Source organism: Mustela erminea, chromosome 14, assembly GCF_009829155.1.
Source record: "Mustela erminea isolate mMusErm1 chromosome 14, mMusErm1.Pri, whole genome shotgun sequence".
NCBI classification, from domain to species: Eukaryota; Metazoa; Chordata; class Mammalia; order Carnivora; family Mustelidae; genus Mustela; species Mustela erminea.
The window spans coordinates 42,633,434-42,650,293 of record NC_045627.1 but is presented as its reverse complement, the minus strand read 5'-3'; the positions used below and the strand labels follow the sequence as shown (position 1 = coordinate 42,650,293).

General features: G+C 45.2%; 1 protein-coding gene across 34 annotated transcripts in view; it reads left to right on the top strand.

The window, feature by feature from the left end:
- The window catches only part of KCNMA1 (potassium calcium-activated channel subfamily M alpha 1), a 724,697-nt gene that overhangs the window by 420,711 nt on the left and 287,126 nt on the right, over positions 1-16,860 (top strand). For all 34 annotated transcript variants that reach the window (XM_032312863.1, XM_032312897.1, XM_032312898.1 and 31 more), the window contains exons 4-5: positions 4,085-4,178; positions 5,019-5,130. In XM_032312863.1, the coding sequence (XP_032168754.1) occupies positions 4,085-4,178; positions 5,019-5,130 (206 nt within the window). The remainder of the gene's footprint in view (positions 1-4,084; positions 4,179-5,018; positions 5,131-16,860) is intronic.

Sequence of the window (16,860 nt, the reverse complement as noted above, 5' to 3'; positions counted from 1 at the left end):
AACCACTGTCCTAGAGAAATATCCTCACTAGGTTGAGCAGCCAGACCCAGGGAGTCAGGAAAACAGACTTTCAGGTAACACCAGGGGAGTTTAGAGCCTGAGAAGAGAGGGCACTTACTACCCTTTTGGTGATGATGCAGGTATCCACAGGATACCAACTGCTGGAAGTGAGATTTTTTTCCTCCTTAGTGCCTGCCCCTTGAAAGAAAACCTGGCTAGCCATTGCTTGCTCTGGACTTTGGAGAGACAAGGTCTTACGTCAGTTTCAAGAAGGACTGTTGGCTCTTCCCACTCAAGGGTCTTCACTAGATATTATATTGTTAAATAGATGAAGAAAGAGATATGTTTACCATCCTGGATGAGTCTCCTTTTCCTCTATAGACAACTAAATGATACAGATATGTTTACTGGATGGCCAAGAGGAAATAAGATGACTCTCCTACACTCAACATTCAAACCATAAGCAGCTCTTGATCGAGGTTCTTTTGAAGGTGTCCCAATCATAGAGTCCTGGTGAAAACACTAACCATAAGGTTTTAGTATCACATTTGACCCATGGACTGTGGGAGTCGAAGAATGAGGAATCCACCAGCTTACCAACTAACTTGTGTCTTCTCATTGGGAAGTCATTAGTTTAACCAGGAACAATTTAGGGAGGGTCCATTTACTACTACAAGGATCAGAACCAGTATCCCTATTTCAGTTTTTAAAACTCCATTTTTTTTTTTTTTTTTCTATTGGCAACATATATCCACACACAGCCTCTTCTGACGTGGGCATGCCTCGTAGCAGTGGCGATCCAAATTTAAGTGTGGACTTTGGAGTCACCATTTTTTGTTTTAAAAAAAAGGTGTGGGGGGGATTTCTTTTCTATCTCTTGAAACTTCTGTGTATCCAGACAAGGAACTCTAGTGTACACAAGAAGGAAGAGGAGTTTGTATTTCATTTTCTATCCTACAATAAGCATTAATCATTAATATAATAACCTCTTTGGGGAGGAAAATAAATTCTGGCTGATATGTCCAGCCCTTTTATTGTTGAATTATATATTTTCTTTTTATAAGATCGGTGAACTTCTCTGTGGGTTGTTTCCATTCAGGGAATGAAATGATGGGGCTTTAGAATCTCTGCTCTATGGTCTCTGATTGTGTGAGTTTGTGTGCAGGCACTCAGAGGCTTTATCTCAGAGGGGGTCCTGATAAACAGTTCTACTGCCACTTGAGAAAACTAGGCAGGACATTTCTCCTTGGACTCTCGTGGCAAGCGGGAAAGAGCTAAAAGGGATAGAAAACAGATCTCCCCCCCATCACTTGGGTCGCAGAGGCTCGGCCTCTTTTATCCCAGAGTTTTCTGTTTTTTGTCTCTTCCTTCTTAGCAGAGTGTACTGGTGTCCTTGGCAAGCTTCAGCCAGAGGACAGGCTGCTCATACCAGCAGCTTTCATTTTTCAGCCCAAAGTCTAGGACTCAAGGAATACTATGAAACAGTGATTGAATCAGTTCAAACTTTTTGAAAGAAGTACTAAGGAAAAGGTGTGTTATGTTTGCAGTACTGTTTTCTGTAAATCAGGGGTGCTGTTGTGGTATATTTTTTTCAACACAGTGTCCTTGAGCAGAAAGCCCTCTCTTACTGCCTTTGAGTATGGGCAGTATAAGAAGGAACAGTGGAAATGACAGGGAAGAAAAGGATCAATGGAAAGAAGTTGCTACCATCTGATTCCTTATGCTCTTTTGAACATATGCTTCTGTTTATGCTGAACCAAAATATCCTCAATGGCATTCAGCTAACATCTTTCCCCCCACTATCCCATTCCCCTCCACAGCCTAGCAAATGTTTTACCTATTAGATGCATTTTAAATTTGCTACCAAATTAACCACAAAGGCCATGGAATTATTGGAAGCTAGGAAATTCACAGGACCCCCAAATATATCACCAATAACTATTGTGTGGGCAACAGTAAGGTTATTGTTTGACCTTGGTGAAGTGAAAGTGGGTTTTCCAAAAATAGACCCGGGAATCAAGACTTTCTCTCAATCCCTTTGACTATGACCGTCCATCTTGATGAATATGATTTTAAATGCACATTGAAGTCACTACTGGTACAAGTAAAAGCACGAGTGCAGCATTTACCAACAGAGCTTCCCGTCCTCACTCTTTGATCACTCTCTTACACACACACACACACACACACACCATCTATTCTTCAGGAACCCATCATACCAGCAGCTTATGTATCACAGAGATGCATTGTCTCTTCATCCCTTGGAATCTGTAGTGGATTTCTGGTCAACTTAGTTCATGTACTTCTTGTCACTGTGACTAGAGTAGCTAAGAATTCTGACACCTGTGGACCTTGTGGGTCTTGTTTTTGACATGAAACAAAACACTATCCTGGCTTGGGGATTGCAGAAGTGTCTCTTATTAACTCTAGGTCTGGATTTTCCTTTTTTCATTTAAAGAAATACCCAAGTAGGGGAGGAGGCAACAAGCAGTGGTTTAGCTTTTGGGCTCCTGACTGCTTCCAGCATAGGACGAAGCAAATTCCATGCTGTCTTCCCTCCCACTTGCCCACCTTAGCGAAAACCTAGGAGCTGCTATTTCCTTTATAAAAGAAATGTTTTCCAGCATTTGCTTTTTCTTCAGTCTGCTTAGTTGGTCAATGCAAATGTAGATGCCCCCCATCCCATGTTTGTCTGGAGGTTTTCCCGCCTATTTGTGATGTAGGAGATGACAAAGGGCATGTTTGACTTGTTCTAGAGATGAAGAATGGATAAATCCAGTGCATGTAATATGGTTGGAGAGCCCCATAGACCGACCCACCGCCCCTCTCTGTGGGCCCTGCATTCCCATACTGCACAGATTCCTGCCTGTTGAACAACCAAGCATTGTCCTCGCAGAAGTACAACTATACTAACTGGTATTGCGTATAGCGATTTCCAAAGTGGTGGTACTCGGAAATCCTCCATACTGCACTTCTCAGGCTAGCGCCCTCCTGGCCCAAAGGTCCACGTTGCTTTCCTTCCAGGGAAAGTATTTTGCTTCTCCCCATACTCCCTCCCCTTTCCCTCACCTCACCTTCTTTATGTTTCTGGCCCCGAGTGGTACCATTTGCTTACTGATAACAGTCTACTATGAATTTTCATCCACAGCTTTCAGATGCTTTATGAGGCTTTCCTGCTTCCCACCCAGCCCCAAACTTGGGACTTTTCCCACACTGATCCTCTGATCAGTTTGACACGGGAAAGCACACGGAAGCCATGTACCAGTTTGTATAGTAGTACCTTTTTGAACCGTCTACTCTTGAACAAAGCAGGGTGTGCTGGGGGTTCGCATTGGCTGCTTGACACACACAAAGCCCATTAACTTGCATGCCAAAAAAAAAAAAAAAAAAGAAAAAGAAAAAGAAAAAATTAACCCTTAGAGTACTGCTTCAACATTTTGGTTGAACTTACCAGTTGGGCAATGCTTCTTTCTCCAGATCAGAGCGCTATACATCAAGTCCATACTTAGTTTAGCCAGAACGTCAACCAGGATCCTCTCTGCCACAGCTTTCCTGAGATGCTCCTGGGTCCTTTATTATTCATCAGCCGATGGCTTTCAAGAGGTCTCAAACACAGCCGCTGTGTTTAACTGAAAATGGGTTCTACTTCCAATGTGCTAGAGGGTGTGAGGGACTGTTCGGAGCTTTGGTATGTGTCCTCTGAAAGAAAGAAGTCAGTCCTTTAAGGGTTAATGTGGAATTAAGGAATATGATGGTCTCTCCTGCTTGTCCTTCCTCCAAGGTGTCTGCATGATCCTTTTAAGATTTTTAGCTCAACTGTTGAATGATAATAAACATAATTTATATATATATATATAAATATATGATTACAAAAACAAACAAAAGAACAAAAGACTGAATGGTTGAATGGAAAGACCCCTTGGCCATGCTTGCTTGATTATCACAGAGGGTAGAAAGACCAAATGTTTTAGTCGATGGAGATTCATTTTGTCCTCTACCCCGAGCTCCAGTACTACACTGTATGTGTAAGACGTGACGAAATTTTTCATTTACCTCTTGCTTTTTTCTTCTTCCTATCTAATAGCCCAATAGAATCCTGCCAGAATTTCTACAAAGATTTCACATTACAGATCGACATGGCTTTCAACGTGTTCTTCCTTCTCTACTTTGGTCTGCGGGTAAGTCTGATCCCACAACTCTGTCACCATGGGGCGGCTTGTCCTCAGGGGCCGTGCCCCGCCGGCCTCCGCTCTTGCAGAGATGAAGCCCGGTGTTTCCAGGGGTGAAAACAGACCCATGTTCTGATTTGCAGTGTCTGAGAGAGCTTTTTCCTTAACTTCACATTTTCGGAAGTACATGTTAAAATCTTGTTCCAAGGAAGAGAAACAGGGATTGACGTAGCTAATATGTCTCTCCTGGCTGAATGTCTCTCATCTCTCAAAATATAAATGTATTGTTGTCTTAAATGGAAAAAAAAGGAAACTTCTCTTAAAATTATGTTTATTGGGGCTCACTTAGCTGAATCCTGAGGGATTCAGCTGTGAGGCTTGAATCGAGGCAGGATATTGGTAGCATTCAGGGGCTTGGAGGATTTGTAGTAGAGCCTGTCCATGAGGTAAGCTGTACAGAATGTGTATTACGGAGATTGTGTGTACACGTGTATGCACACGTGTGTGTGCATGGATGAGTACGTACACGCTTTACTGAGAGTTCTGTTTCCATTAGAGTCTAGTGAAGGTGAGACCATTCAGACTTTCCTATAATGCTGTTGAAAACCACAGGAAAACTGATTGCCTAATATTTCTCCAAGGTTAACAGAGTCTACAGTCACTCTTTAGAAAACACTGTATAACCGAATTCTCAGACAGAAATGGCCTGTGATTGGTATAGCTATGAGAAGGACAGACCATCTCCCTCCAGGCCCCGGTGAAAACCCAAAACATAGCCTTTGGCAAAAGCATATACTTAGAATGCCAGCGTCGTGCCTCTCATATTTTTCTCCATTTCTCTCTCCCCAGTTTATTGCAGCCAATGATAAGCTGTGGTTCTGGCTGGAAGTGAACTCTGTGGTAGATTTCTTCACGGTCCCCCCAGTGTTTGTGTCTGTGTACTTAAACAGAAGTTGGCTTGGTAAGTCGACCTCTCTTCCCTTCTTCCCTCTGGTTTCTGAGCTGTGGTGGATCAGAGGCCGGGGCCATCCCCACAGAAGGAAAGTTTTGTGTATTCATGTGCACGACTCTTGAAGTTATGGGAGTTGGTGATGACATTTCTCCTTGGAACACTCACCCCGGAAGATGGGCCCAGTTAGGGCTTCAGGAAAGGCAATTTTGTCATAGTGGAAACCTCGTGGTCACACTGTTCCAGTCAGGACCTCTGACTCCGTGGGTCAGTCATTTTCATTCAACCTGCAGTTAGGACCGAACACAGAAGCCCATGGAGATGAGGCCACCTTTCCAGAAGCTGCTTCAGGTGCCTAGAAGGCCTGACTGCCAAACTTAGCTTCTCTCTGCTTCTTAGTTTTATGTAGAGTGGGTCCTGCCTGGCTTATTTATGGCTGTGAGTTCTTCTGTGGGGCAGGGTAGCGTCAAGCATCCTGAGCCACCCTCTCCTTGAAGGAGATGGAGCCCCCTTCCTGTGGTAAAGGATGAGTTTTGCTGGTGCTCTGTTCACACCTCATTTGCTGTGTCTGCTCGGCAAGTCACTTCCTGTTGGTTCCCGGCAGGTCACTTCCTGCTTCAGGATCAGGACACTTGGATGGGAGAAGTAACTAGCGCAAACCATGGTCACGGCAGCTAGAGGCAGAGAGAGGCAGCTTCGAGCTTCTCTTGGTTGCCCTGAATAATTCTCTTATAGTGTTCTTGCTACTGCGTGTCTATAGGGGGAAAGGGGAGACTGAAATGAGATCCAGTGGACTCTTTCTGGGTTTCTTCCATCTTTGCCTTTAGAAATTTTTTGTCTGAATTTTTTTTCAAAGTAATATATATTATTGTAGTCAGCATAAACATTTAAAGATGTATGAAGAAAATAGCAATCATATCTTCCCCCCTGCACCCACCCCTGCCTTCTCCCTGGGATGCTCAGTTTTAACAGACTCCATCTTTCCTTCCTGTCCCTTTGTCCCAGACATGGATGCACACAGACGTGTAGGAGAGAGGTGGTGGTCTTCGTCCAAATAAGCATGTCCATCCCGCTACACTGCAGTTTGGTTTTCTCACAAACTGATAAATGATGGGTGTCCCTTGAGCTCTCTAATAATTCATTTTATTAGAGTCACACAACATTCTACAAATTGGTGTATCACGGTTCATGACGCCATATCCCTAAGGATGGAGCACCTGATTTTTTTTTCCTTTTTGTGCTGTAAACGGTAGTTTCATAAACATCCTCATGCACATATCTGTGATAGTTCTGTTTCTCTAGATGGTTCCCAGTTCCTGGAAGAGGAATTACTGGATCAAAGAATGCATACATTTTAGTTTGTACAGATATTGATGGCTCATTTTTCAAAAATGTTGTGCCAAGATCTGCTTCCACTAGCAATATGTTTTTGATGTCCTTGCTAGCTCTGTGAATTTATTACATGCCTAGTGTCAAGTATTTAAAAAAAGAAGCACCCTTTCTGTATGATGTATGCAGTAATCATGTATGCACATATCGGTGTGTATCTGTGTGGGTATCCCATAAGGATTCTATTTTCTACTAGTTTTCTCATTAGAATTCTATTCACTTGCTCAGTGGAAAAGTTTGCCTCCTTGATCTGAGGCGTGCTTGCTTAGGCTGGGTTTTCCAGCCGTCATGATGGGACCGTCAGAGCCACTCACAAATCAGAGAAGCGTCTTGACAGTGAGCTGAATATGTCCTGGTGCTGAGGGCCCCAGCTACCGCAGCTTGGCTCTTAACTGGCTTTGTGACCTGGGGAGCTCACTTTCCTTCATTCAGCCTGTTGTTTTTCGGCTGTAAAATAGCGGGTTAGGTTAGTCGATTTGATTTCTCAGGTACTTTCAGCTCAGAATGCCTCTAAGACTCTTGCATGGGAAGTTTGGGATCTAGGTTGTGGGGAAGGACTGGGAAGTGAGTGAAATCAAATCATCCACATTTCTGAGTCAAAATTATGTATGGGCTGCTAAACAGGGCTCGTCCTAGACCCTCCTGTTGCAAAGAGTAGACACATAAGCACCCACGTGCGTGCCCACACCCTCAAAAACGACAGACAGACAAGAAAAAGGACAGGGGAAGAGGGAAGAGGAGAGTAAGAGAGAGAGAGGGAGGGAAGAAAGGAAGAAGGAAGGAAGGAAGGAAGGGAGGGAATCTGCCTTTTCTTCCTGCCTGTGTTCTGAGTACTGTGTGCCTTGCAATGACCAGTTTTCTCTTCTGGACCCTTAGTTTTCCCTTCTGAAAAATGGGAAGTTTGGACTTAAAGTACCTTCCAGTCCTCACACTACGCAAATCGGAATTTTACATCCGGGTCCATTCTCTCTTGGTCCCTTGTGGCCCTAAATATTGAAGAGGCCCCTTTAGGTCTGGGTGGAGCCAGCCAGCCACTCTCACCCCGGATAAGGGTGTGGAGCTGAGTCTCCTTGGGAGACTAAAAACGTCTTTGTGTGAAGAGAACTTGGATGTTAAAAATTCACGACTTTTTGTGAATATGATTTAATCCCGATTTTTGGAGTTGCGTTCTTGTCTAGTGAAAATCCACCAGAGTGAATAGGAAAAGGAGAAGAAAAAGGAAAAAAAGGAGACATGAGATACACTCTTGTACCTGCCATGGTTGCTCTTCAAAAAAATATGCTCCGAAATGTGCTTCAATTTGTTGGTTAACTGAACAGTATTTATTAAGCACTTACTATGCGACAGGCACTTTTCCAGATGATTAAGAAACAACAGTGAATAATGGGGCGCCTGGGTGGCTCAATTGAGATCCAACTCTTGGGATTGGTTCAGGTCTTGATCTCAGGATCGTAGGATCAGGCCCTGCATTGGGCTCCACATTGGGGTTAGATCCTGCTTAAGAGGCTCTCTCCCCCTGGCCCCCACTAAAAAAAAGAAACAGCAGTGAGTACAATAGGCAGCATCCTACCCTGTGACATTGCAGTGAGGGAAAAACAGGGAAAAAATGAACCTAATAAATAAGCAAATTATATAGTCCATTAGGAAGCATAAGTGTGTTGAAACTGACAACAGACCAACATACTTCTGGACTATGAAATAATAATAATAATAATAATAATAATAACAACAACAACAGGAAATAATCTTTCTCCTCTTATAGGAGAAGGCACCTTCAATGAAATACTTGTGGTTCTTTAGTAACTGAATCCCTTGGGTGAGATCCACAACTGGGCAGCCTGTCACGAAATAGAATTCAGTATAAAGATCTATCCAGGAGGCTCCCGTGTTTGATTTAATACACAGGTTATTACATCATGAAACAATTATTGTGCTGATGAGCTGCCAGAGAGAAAATGAACATTCCCACTAGGTATGGCGTATAAAGCAAAAGGAATAATCCTATTAAGTGGGGGCATTTCAGGAAGTGCTTCCCTCCTTCTGGAAGATGAAAAGGTGCTGCCTTTACCGGCAGAGGTTTGGGGTAAGATGAAGAAGCCGCCATCTGTTCTCTTCTCCCCACACACCTGCTGAGCCCTGCGTGGCTGGAACCATGTGGGTACAAAACCGGATGAGTGCCGTGACCCCCACCCTTATATTCCCCAGGGCATATCGCCCACCACACTTGATCTCTTATCATCATATATGGTTGCATATTATATAGCATCGTATTCATGTACTTTATTGCATGTGTTATCTTAGTGCATCTGGCGGCGTAGTACCAATAACGGCTAATTCCAGTTCTCCTATGTGCTGGGCGCTCTGATAAGCCCCTCACACACATGGACTCCCTTAATTCTCAGAGCAAATCTGTAAGCTGGGAATTCTTTACCTCCATTGTGCCAGTAAGGAAGCAGGATCAGAGGTGTCCGTTCCTGTCCTAGGTCACATAGCCTAGGAGTGGCGGGAGGTGGTGGTTTGCCCGAGATTTGGTCTGAATTTATGTCCATATTCATGCTGCTCTTGCCTCTGTCCTCACCCTTAAAAGATTGGGGGTTTTGAGGAACACCCGGGTTGGGGTGATTGAGCAGGTTTTGCTCACTTCTGCTGGCACCTCTCCATCTCTCCTTACTCAGAGAGCTTCACTTCAGGCAGGCAGGGAGGGGAAGAGATTTTAAGAACACACATCCTCATGCCTCCTCCTCTCCTTCCCACTCCTCCTTGCCCACCTCCACTTACTTACTTTCTTTTTTTTTTTTTTTAAAGATTTTATTTATTTATTTGACACGGAGAGAGATCACAAGTAGGCAGAGGGGCAGAGAGCGAGGGAGAAGCAGGCTCCCTGCTGAGCAGAGATCCTGATGTGGGGCTCGATCTCAGGACCCTGAGATCATGACCTGAGCTGAAGGCAGAGGCTTAACCCACTGAGCCACCCAGGCACCCCACCCACCTCCAGTTTCTAGAGTTGCCACTAGGACCCAGGGAACACAGAGAGCTTGTGCATGTCTCCTGAGTCCCAGGGTACCTAACCACCTTGGGGATCAGATCTGCTCTGAGAGAGAGGGAGAGACTCGGGGCTTCCACACATGCGGTCAGTAGAGCAGAATAGGTCAAGCCAAGCTCGGGGTTACAGTCTCGATTCACATCTGGGCTTGGCCCGTGGGTCGCTCCGAGCCAGGTCGTTTTGCTGGTCTTAAACTCCATTTTCCTCCCGTCCAGTGAAGGGGGGATAATAAGAGTAATTCCCCATAGGGCTGCTGAGGGGATCCAGGGAGGCAGAGTCAGTGAAGGATCCCTGCCTGTAGGACGTGCTTCAGGACCATCCCGGGCTTGTCTTTCTAACCTACCTATCATATTTTAAAGTACCGAGGAAGAAAACAAACCAGAACGGAACCAAAAATAAGGCAGTGGGATGTGAGGACATCCACGTTGGCAGGCGGCAAGTCGGTGCTTATTTTAATTCCTGTTCCCACACGCCAGCTTATTCATTTTTGTTTCTCTCACAGAATCCTTACCCTACCTAACTAAAATAAATGTACCTTGAAATGAGAGATGTATTTTATTTTGAGACTAGAATAACATGCTCTGGGGAGAACTCCTCTGTCTGTCTCCTTCTTTGGGGAACTGTATCCCCAAGGTGGGTCAACGGCCTGTGCCTCCTGTGTATTTATTTATGTGGTTTTGCTGAGGGTCATTTTGTGTGGCTAAAAGAAGAGAGTAGAGAAAAAAATAATCACGCGCATACTGGCCACTCCTCACCAGCTTTAACTGAGCACCTACTGTGTGCTCAGCACTGAGATGAAGGGAGCCTGTCTGGCCACCCCCTTTCCTGGTCTTGCTATGATTTCCACCATCATCTCTCTTCTCTGACTCATGAAATCGGGGGATGGTAAGGAGCCACAGACCTTGAACCCAGGGGGGAAAAGCTGTAAACTATAAACCTACCTGCTCTTCTAGCCCATGTTAGACGTCAGTGCCTTCGGCAAACGGTACTACAAAGTAGAAAACGCTCCTAAAAAATAGAAAAATGAGTTAGTGCCCAGCCACAGGGCAATTAAAATGAATGAAAATATCTGTTTATAAATATATGCCAGGCACAGTTCCTTTGTGTGTCAAAAGATGATAAAAACAGGTCTGTAAAAAAAAAAAAAGAAGAAGAAGAAGGAAAAGTACAGGTCCTTTAAAACAATAATAACAACAAGAAAGGGACAAACGCAGTTCCTGTTTGAGACTGAGGTTTTGAATCTAGATTTGGAACCAAAATAAACACGCATGGAGCAACAGCAGGTAACACTGCCCGCTGTATAATTAAGTCCCAAATTGCCAGGTACAGGCTGTCAGGGCCTTGGGAGTTCACAGGAGAAAGAGCTTATGTGGGTGGAGGAACGTGAGGAGGCTCCGGCAAGATGCTGGCGCAGCCCGTGGTGGGCACGGTGGCCGGAGCCGGGGGCCGGAGCCGGGGGCCGTGCGCACTCCTCGGGGGAGAGGAGCCCAGCCTACCCTGTGTGAAGGATGGCAGGTGCCCACCAATGATAATGCCGGCCTCAATGAGAAAGCGCCCTTCCTTGTGCCCGGCATCATCCCTACAATCTTACAGAATGGATCTATTCATTTCCTCTCGCTGCGGTGACACGAGTGTCCCCAAATGCAGTGCCTTAACACGACGCAAGTTTATTTCTTCCGCTTGTGTAGGTTAGAGATCGGCATAGGTCTCTCTGGGCACAGGTGTAAGTGCGTTCGGGTCTCTCTGGGTGCAGGGGTAAGTGTGTTCGGGGCTGTGCTCCTTTCTGAAAGCTCGGAGGAAGGGTCCATTTCCTTGCCTTTCTCAGCATCCAAGGCCACCCACGTTCCTCGGTATTGTTTCTCCCTGATCGTGCTGTCCGTCATTACCTTCCTCGGACTCTTCCTCCTGTCTCCCCCTTCTACTTCCAAGGACCTTTATGATTACGTTGGGGTCCCACCTGGATAATCTAAGACCATCTCCCCATATGAAGGTCAGCAGAGGAGCAACCTTAATCTGCTGCTTGATTGCCTTTTGCCATGTAAATTACCATATTCCCAGGTTCTGAAGATTATCATGAAAGTTTTGAGGGGGGGGGTGTTTTTCTGCCAAAGGGGAATTATTATTAATATTCCCATTTCGCCAGCGTGGAAACTGAGGCCCAAAAGAGTTAAGTAACTTGCCCCAAATCATAGAGGCTGTGGTTCTTCTCAGTCTTCTGGAGTCCAAACCCTCTGGCAGGCCTTCTGAGCCCTCCGCACCCTTGCCTCATACTTTTCTGACGTGTTATGAAAAGAGACACTTGGGGAAGTCTCGCTAGAGCCTGGAAACTTCCCTACTCCTCACTTCCATGTAATGGTTTTGTTTTTCTTCTTTTCCTGGGACCGGGAGAATTACTAGGCAGACATGCCTGCTCTCCACCCTTCACCCATTTGTTCTGGGCGCCACTTCCTTTCCTTAGAATTCATGCTTTCTTGCTTTTTTTTTCTTAACTTTAAAGAGTGGAGAGAAACCAGAATTTCAGAATGTGCACTGAGTTGTGACGTGTGTCACTGTTTTCCCAGGGAAGGCAGCGTGTGGAGCCCCAACAAGGCTTTCCTTTGCAAGTACTTGGTCGTTGTCTCAGGGCGCAGCTGGGATCTCAGGAGGCTTTCTGTTGCCCTCTACTTGCAGGGTGGCTGGCCACAGGGCCACTCCCTCGCTTGAAGAATCCCACAGCAGCTGAGTGAGGTGAATAGCCAGGCTTCTGTGGACTAACCTCTGCATTTGATAAGAAGACTCAATGGTGAAAGCCTTCACCTGGTTTCTGTTTCCTGACATGAGGAATTTTCGGTGTATTGAAATTGAAAAAAACAAAACAAAGCCAAAAACATAAAAGCAGGATGTGATGTGGCCAGAGAGGGTAGGCAGCCCCTGGTGGGCAACTCCAGGCACACAGCCTTCACTCCCAGCCTTCCCCTCCACTTTTTAAAATTCCTGCCCCTCCCCCCCATCCACCAGGCTGCTAGTTGTAGCCCCCCTGCTGAAGTTCCCTCCTGCTCCCTCAGGAGTGAGTGTCTGCCCCATCTCCCTCCTTGGCAACTCTCTCCCCATTCAGGCACAGCCCTAACTCCACCTCCCTTGTGAAATTTTCACATTCTTCCAGTTGGAATGAATTAGCCGACCTTCATTTCTTTCTTTTTTTTTTTTTAAAGATTTATTTGTTTGACAGACAGAGATCACAAGTAGGCAGAGAGGCCGGCAGAGAGAGAGGAGGAAGCAGGCTCCCCGCTGAGCAGAGAGCCCAATGTGGGCTCCATCCCAGGACCCTGAGATCATGACCTGAGCCGAAGGCAGAGGCTTTAACCCACTGAGCCACCCAGGCACCCCGCCGACCTTCATTTCTTTTACTCTTATGATTAGTGCTGTAAGAGCAAAATGATCATCTGTGTCATATTATCAATTAGAATGCAAGGTCCACAACAGCCTTGTGCAAGGACATTGACCATCTTGGTTTTTTTTTTTTTTTTTTTTTTTTTGCTGTGCCTTGGTGCCTAGAACTGTGCCTGGAATGTAATTAATCCTTGTTGAATGAATGAGTGAGTATGTCTTCTCACCATAATGATAATCATGAACAATTACCGACTGCTTGTGAAAAGCGGACACTGGGCTCGGTATCTCAGAGGCATTATCTGAGTTAACACTCACTGTAGCCCAATGAGTAAATATGGTTGGTCTGATTTCACAATTTAGGGAGCTGAGGATTGGGAGTTAGGTAACCTTCCCAGGTAGTAAATGTGGATCCAGGACTCAGCCCAGTTCAATCTGATTCTGAAGCCCATGTTTTTAAAACTACGAGGCCAGGGACGCCTGGGTTGCTCAGTGGGTTAAGCCTCTGCCTTCGGCTCAGGTCATGATCTCAGGGTCCTGGGATGGAGTCCTGCATCTGGCTCTCTGCTTGGCAGGGAGCCTACTTCCCCCTTCCTCTCTGCCTACTTGTGATCTCTCCCTCTGTCAAATAAATAAATAAAACCTTTAAAAAAACAAAACAAAGCAAAACAAAGCTACGAGGTCAGTGGTTCTCAAAGTATAGTTCCCAGTCTAGCAGAAGGAGCATCACCTGAAAATTTGTTAGAAGTGCAGGTTCTTAGAACCCAACCTAGACCCTGTGAATCAGAAACTCCCAGAGTTTGATCTGACAATCTGTGTTTTCCACGCCTTCGTGGTGATCCTCCCTGCGTTCACCCAATTTGGAGAACCACTGTTCTAGGCTATTCTGGGATGGCTATAAATTTGGCAGTCCACAAGAATCCCCCAGAGAGGTTTTAAAACTCATGATGTTCAGGCCAAAACTCTAACCAATTAAATTGGAGTCTCGGGGTTGGGGGGGGTGGGGATGCCCTGGGCTCAGCATTTTTTTTTTTTAATGCTTTCCAGTTGCATCAAAAATGCAGTGAGGTTGAGAACCATGGGTATGCATCTTCTGACTATGAATGTGGAGTTAATTTCTCCCTAGAAGAGTGCTTCCTAATCTTTGCATGCAGGGAGACACCAGGAGATCTTGGTAGAATATGCCTGTTCTGATTCAGGAGGCGTGGGCAGGACTGGAGATTCGGCATTTCTACAAGTTTCCAGGTAATGCTGACGCCTGTGGTCTGGAGACTGTATTTGAAGTAGCAAGGCTTTCCAGTCTGGACTGTGCTGTCCAGTAGGGTAGCCACTAGCAACACTGGGCTATTTACATGTCAATTAATCAGAATTAAATGAAATAAAAACTCAGTTTCTCTGTCATACTAGCCATGTTTCAAGTATTCATTAGCACTGTGAATTCATAGCACTAGTGGCTATGGGGTGGATCGCGCAAATACAGAACATTTCCATCATCACAGAAGTTTACTGGACCACGCTGTTCTAGAATGTGTCTTGTGATAGACCTTACCCTGAATTTTTACTTTTTGTTTGTCTGGGATGCTCCTGTAAACAGCAGAAGCTTAACAAATGTTTACTGAAGTGATTTTTAGTGAAAGGACCAATAGACGGATGTAGAGATATCATTAGTAGAGGAAACTCCTCACCACCCTATCCAGATGAAATTATTTAAGGCCTCTGTAGGGGGAAAATAAAAGGTACTCGGGAAGCCCCTGGGACTGGCTCCAGCCCTAGCTTCTCCCCAGGACTCTGTTGCATTTTGAAATGGTCTTTTAGGCTCTGAAAAGAAAGGTCTCTGGTTCCCCCTACAGGGCTCTCTAGGACATTGCTGGATCCTTGTGGGATTAAGTAAACTGGAGGAGGGAAGGGAGACAATTTGGCTCAAACTCAGTGGGTAGTTGGTGCTTGGTAGAGGTAAGGATAGGCTCATTTTGCATGCCCATAAGGTATCCGGCATCCGATTACTTGATGTGAGCCAACCGCCATGACCATGAGCTCCCCATTCTTCGCACACCCTCTTCCCTGCCACCCCAAGAAGGTTCCCAGTTCCATTGCCCAGGGCCTGGAAGGAAGGTCCTTTGAGAGCCACCAGAAGTGACCTGAGGCAGCCAGACACAGAAGCACTAAAGCCCCAAACCTTTTAAGCAGACCTCTCCTGTAGTTAGTGGTTTAATTTAAAATGATAATAAGAGAAAAAGTCTGGGTTCCCTTTCGGGAGCCAAATGTCTTTGGAGGTAGGAAAGGAAGAGAGGAAATGTGGGCTCTAAAGAAAAAGGCTTCCATAACCAGGGTAGTGTTGGATGGGCTGACATTTACATATTTGTGTGTATGTATGTGTGCATGTGTGTGATACAATTTGTGATTATCCCAGGGAATTTTTCAAGTGATGCTATGAAATAGGGATCATTTATAGCCCCATTTTCCAGGTGGGGAAACCGAGGCCTAGAAAGATCCTGTAACTTACCAAGAGTCACATAATAAGCCAAGTTTTGGACTCAGGCAGTCTACCTCCAAGGTTTATGTTCCCCAGTGTTCTGTTGTGCTGGCTCTCAAACTATAAAATTAACTAGCGGACTCTCTGTGTGGCTCAGTGGGTTGGAGCCTCTGTCTTCAGCTCAGGTCATGATTCAGGGTCCTGGGGTCGAGCCCCATCTCAGACTCTCTGCTCAGCAGGGACCCTGCTTCCCCCTCTGCCTCTGCCTGCCTCTCTGCCTACTTGAGATCTCTGTCTGTCAAATAAATAAAATCTTAAAAAAAATAAAATTAACTAGCCATTATAGTTATACTTACAAAAAATTAGTCTAACAGTCCTGTCTAATCAGGTCAAATACTGAATGCTGCTTCCTCCTTGTCGCAGTTCCTTGACAAAAGGTGAGGGACCCCCTAAACAGAATTTCTTTGTTACTCCCAGGTAAGAAAGGAAATTAAGAAGAAAAACAACTCAATTCTTTTTTTTTGGAAAAATTGAATTAATATAATTTCTGTAACCTGTGAGTCTTCTCCTTTTTGTAACCTTAAAACATTTTTTCCCCTTTTCCCCAGTTCCCTTTTTCTGAGCTTCTTGGTTTATTCTCTGCAAGTACCAAATAAATAAAAAATAATCTGTTACCACCCTGAATCCCTCTTGAAATAGTGTCACAATAGAGATGATGGGCTCTGCTTTTTGTCTGAGCTAATTTGAGGGGCAGGTGTGTGGGGAGCGAGGGGTGGTCCTCAGTGATACCATGCACCTTGGGAAGGGCACTGGGACCGGATGGCTGTATTCTGGCAAGAGAAATGAATGCACTGAATTCTGTCCCTTTGACTGGACTCTGAAGGAAGGCAGCTCCAACAAAATGGCATGCTGAAAGTTTAGCTGGTTTGGGGGAAGCTGATTGCTGCCCTGGTAGCCGCTGCTGCAGCTGAAACTGCTTCTAGAGAAATTATTCCTCCCTAAGAGATTTCCGATTGTATTCCCTTGATATTGTTTTGTCAGGACACACTTTAAATAAGATGCCCTCTGCAGGTAGCTGGGATTCTAAATCTTCATTGACGTGTACAGCTCTGTTATATGCCAAATTGGAAATAACATCTCAAAATGAATGTCTTCAAGGAACAAATTCAGCAGTAGGTTTTCATAGATGCCAAAACCTCTCCAGATGGCTGTACTTCATCTGGGGTATTATTGGAACAGCCAGCTCAAGCAACCTAAATCTCGAGGACTGGACGTATATTTACCTTTGCATCATCTTCAGAAAATAGATGCCTTGATTCTTCTTCATGAGATAGGGCCGTGGTGGATTGACTTGGCCAGCAAACCGGGTAGGGAGAAAATGAACACGGGAGAGCAGCTCGGAGATCCTAGTAGTGCACTTACCAACTGAACACCTACTGTGTGCAAGCCACTGATTCCTAAGAGTGGCTCA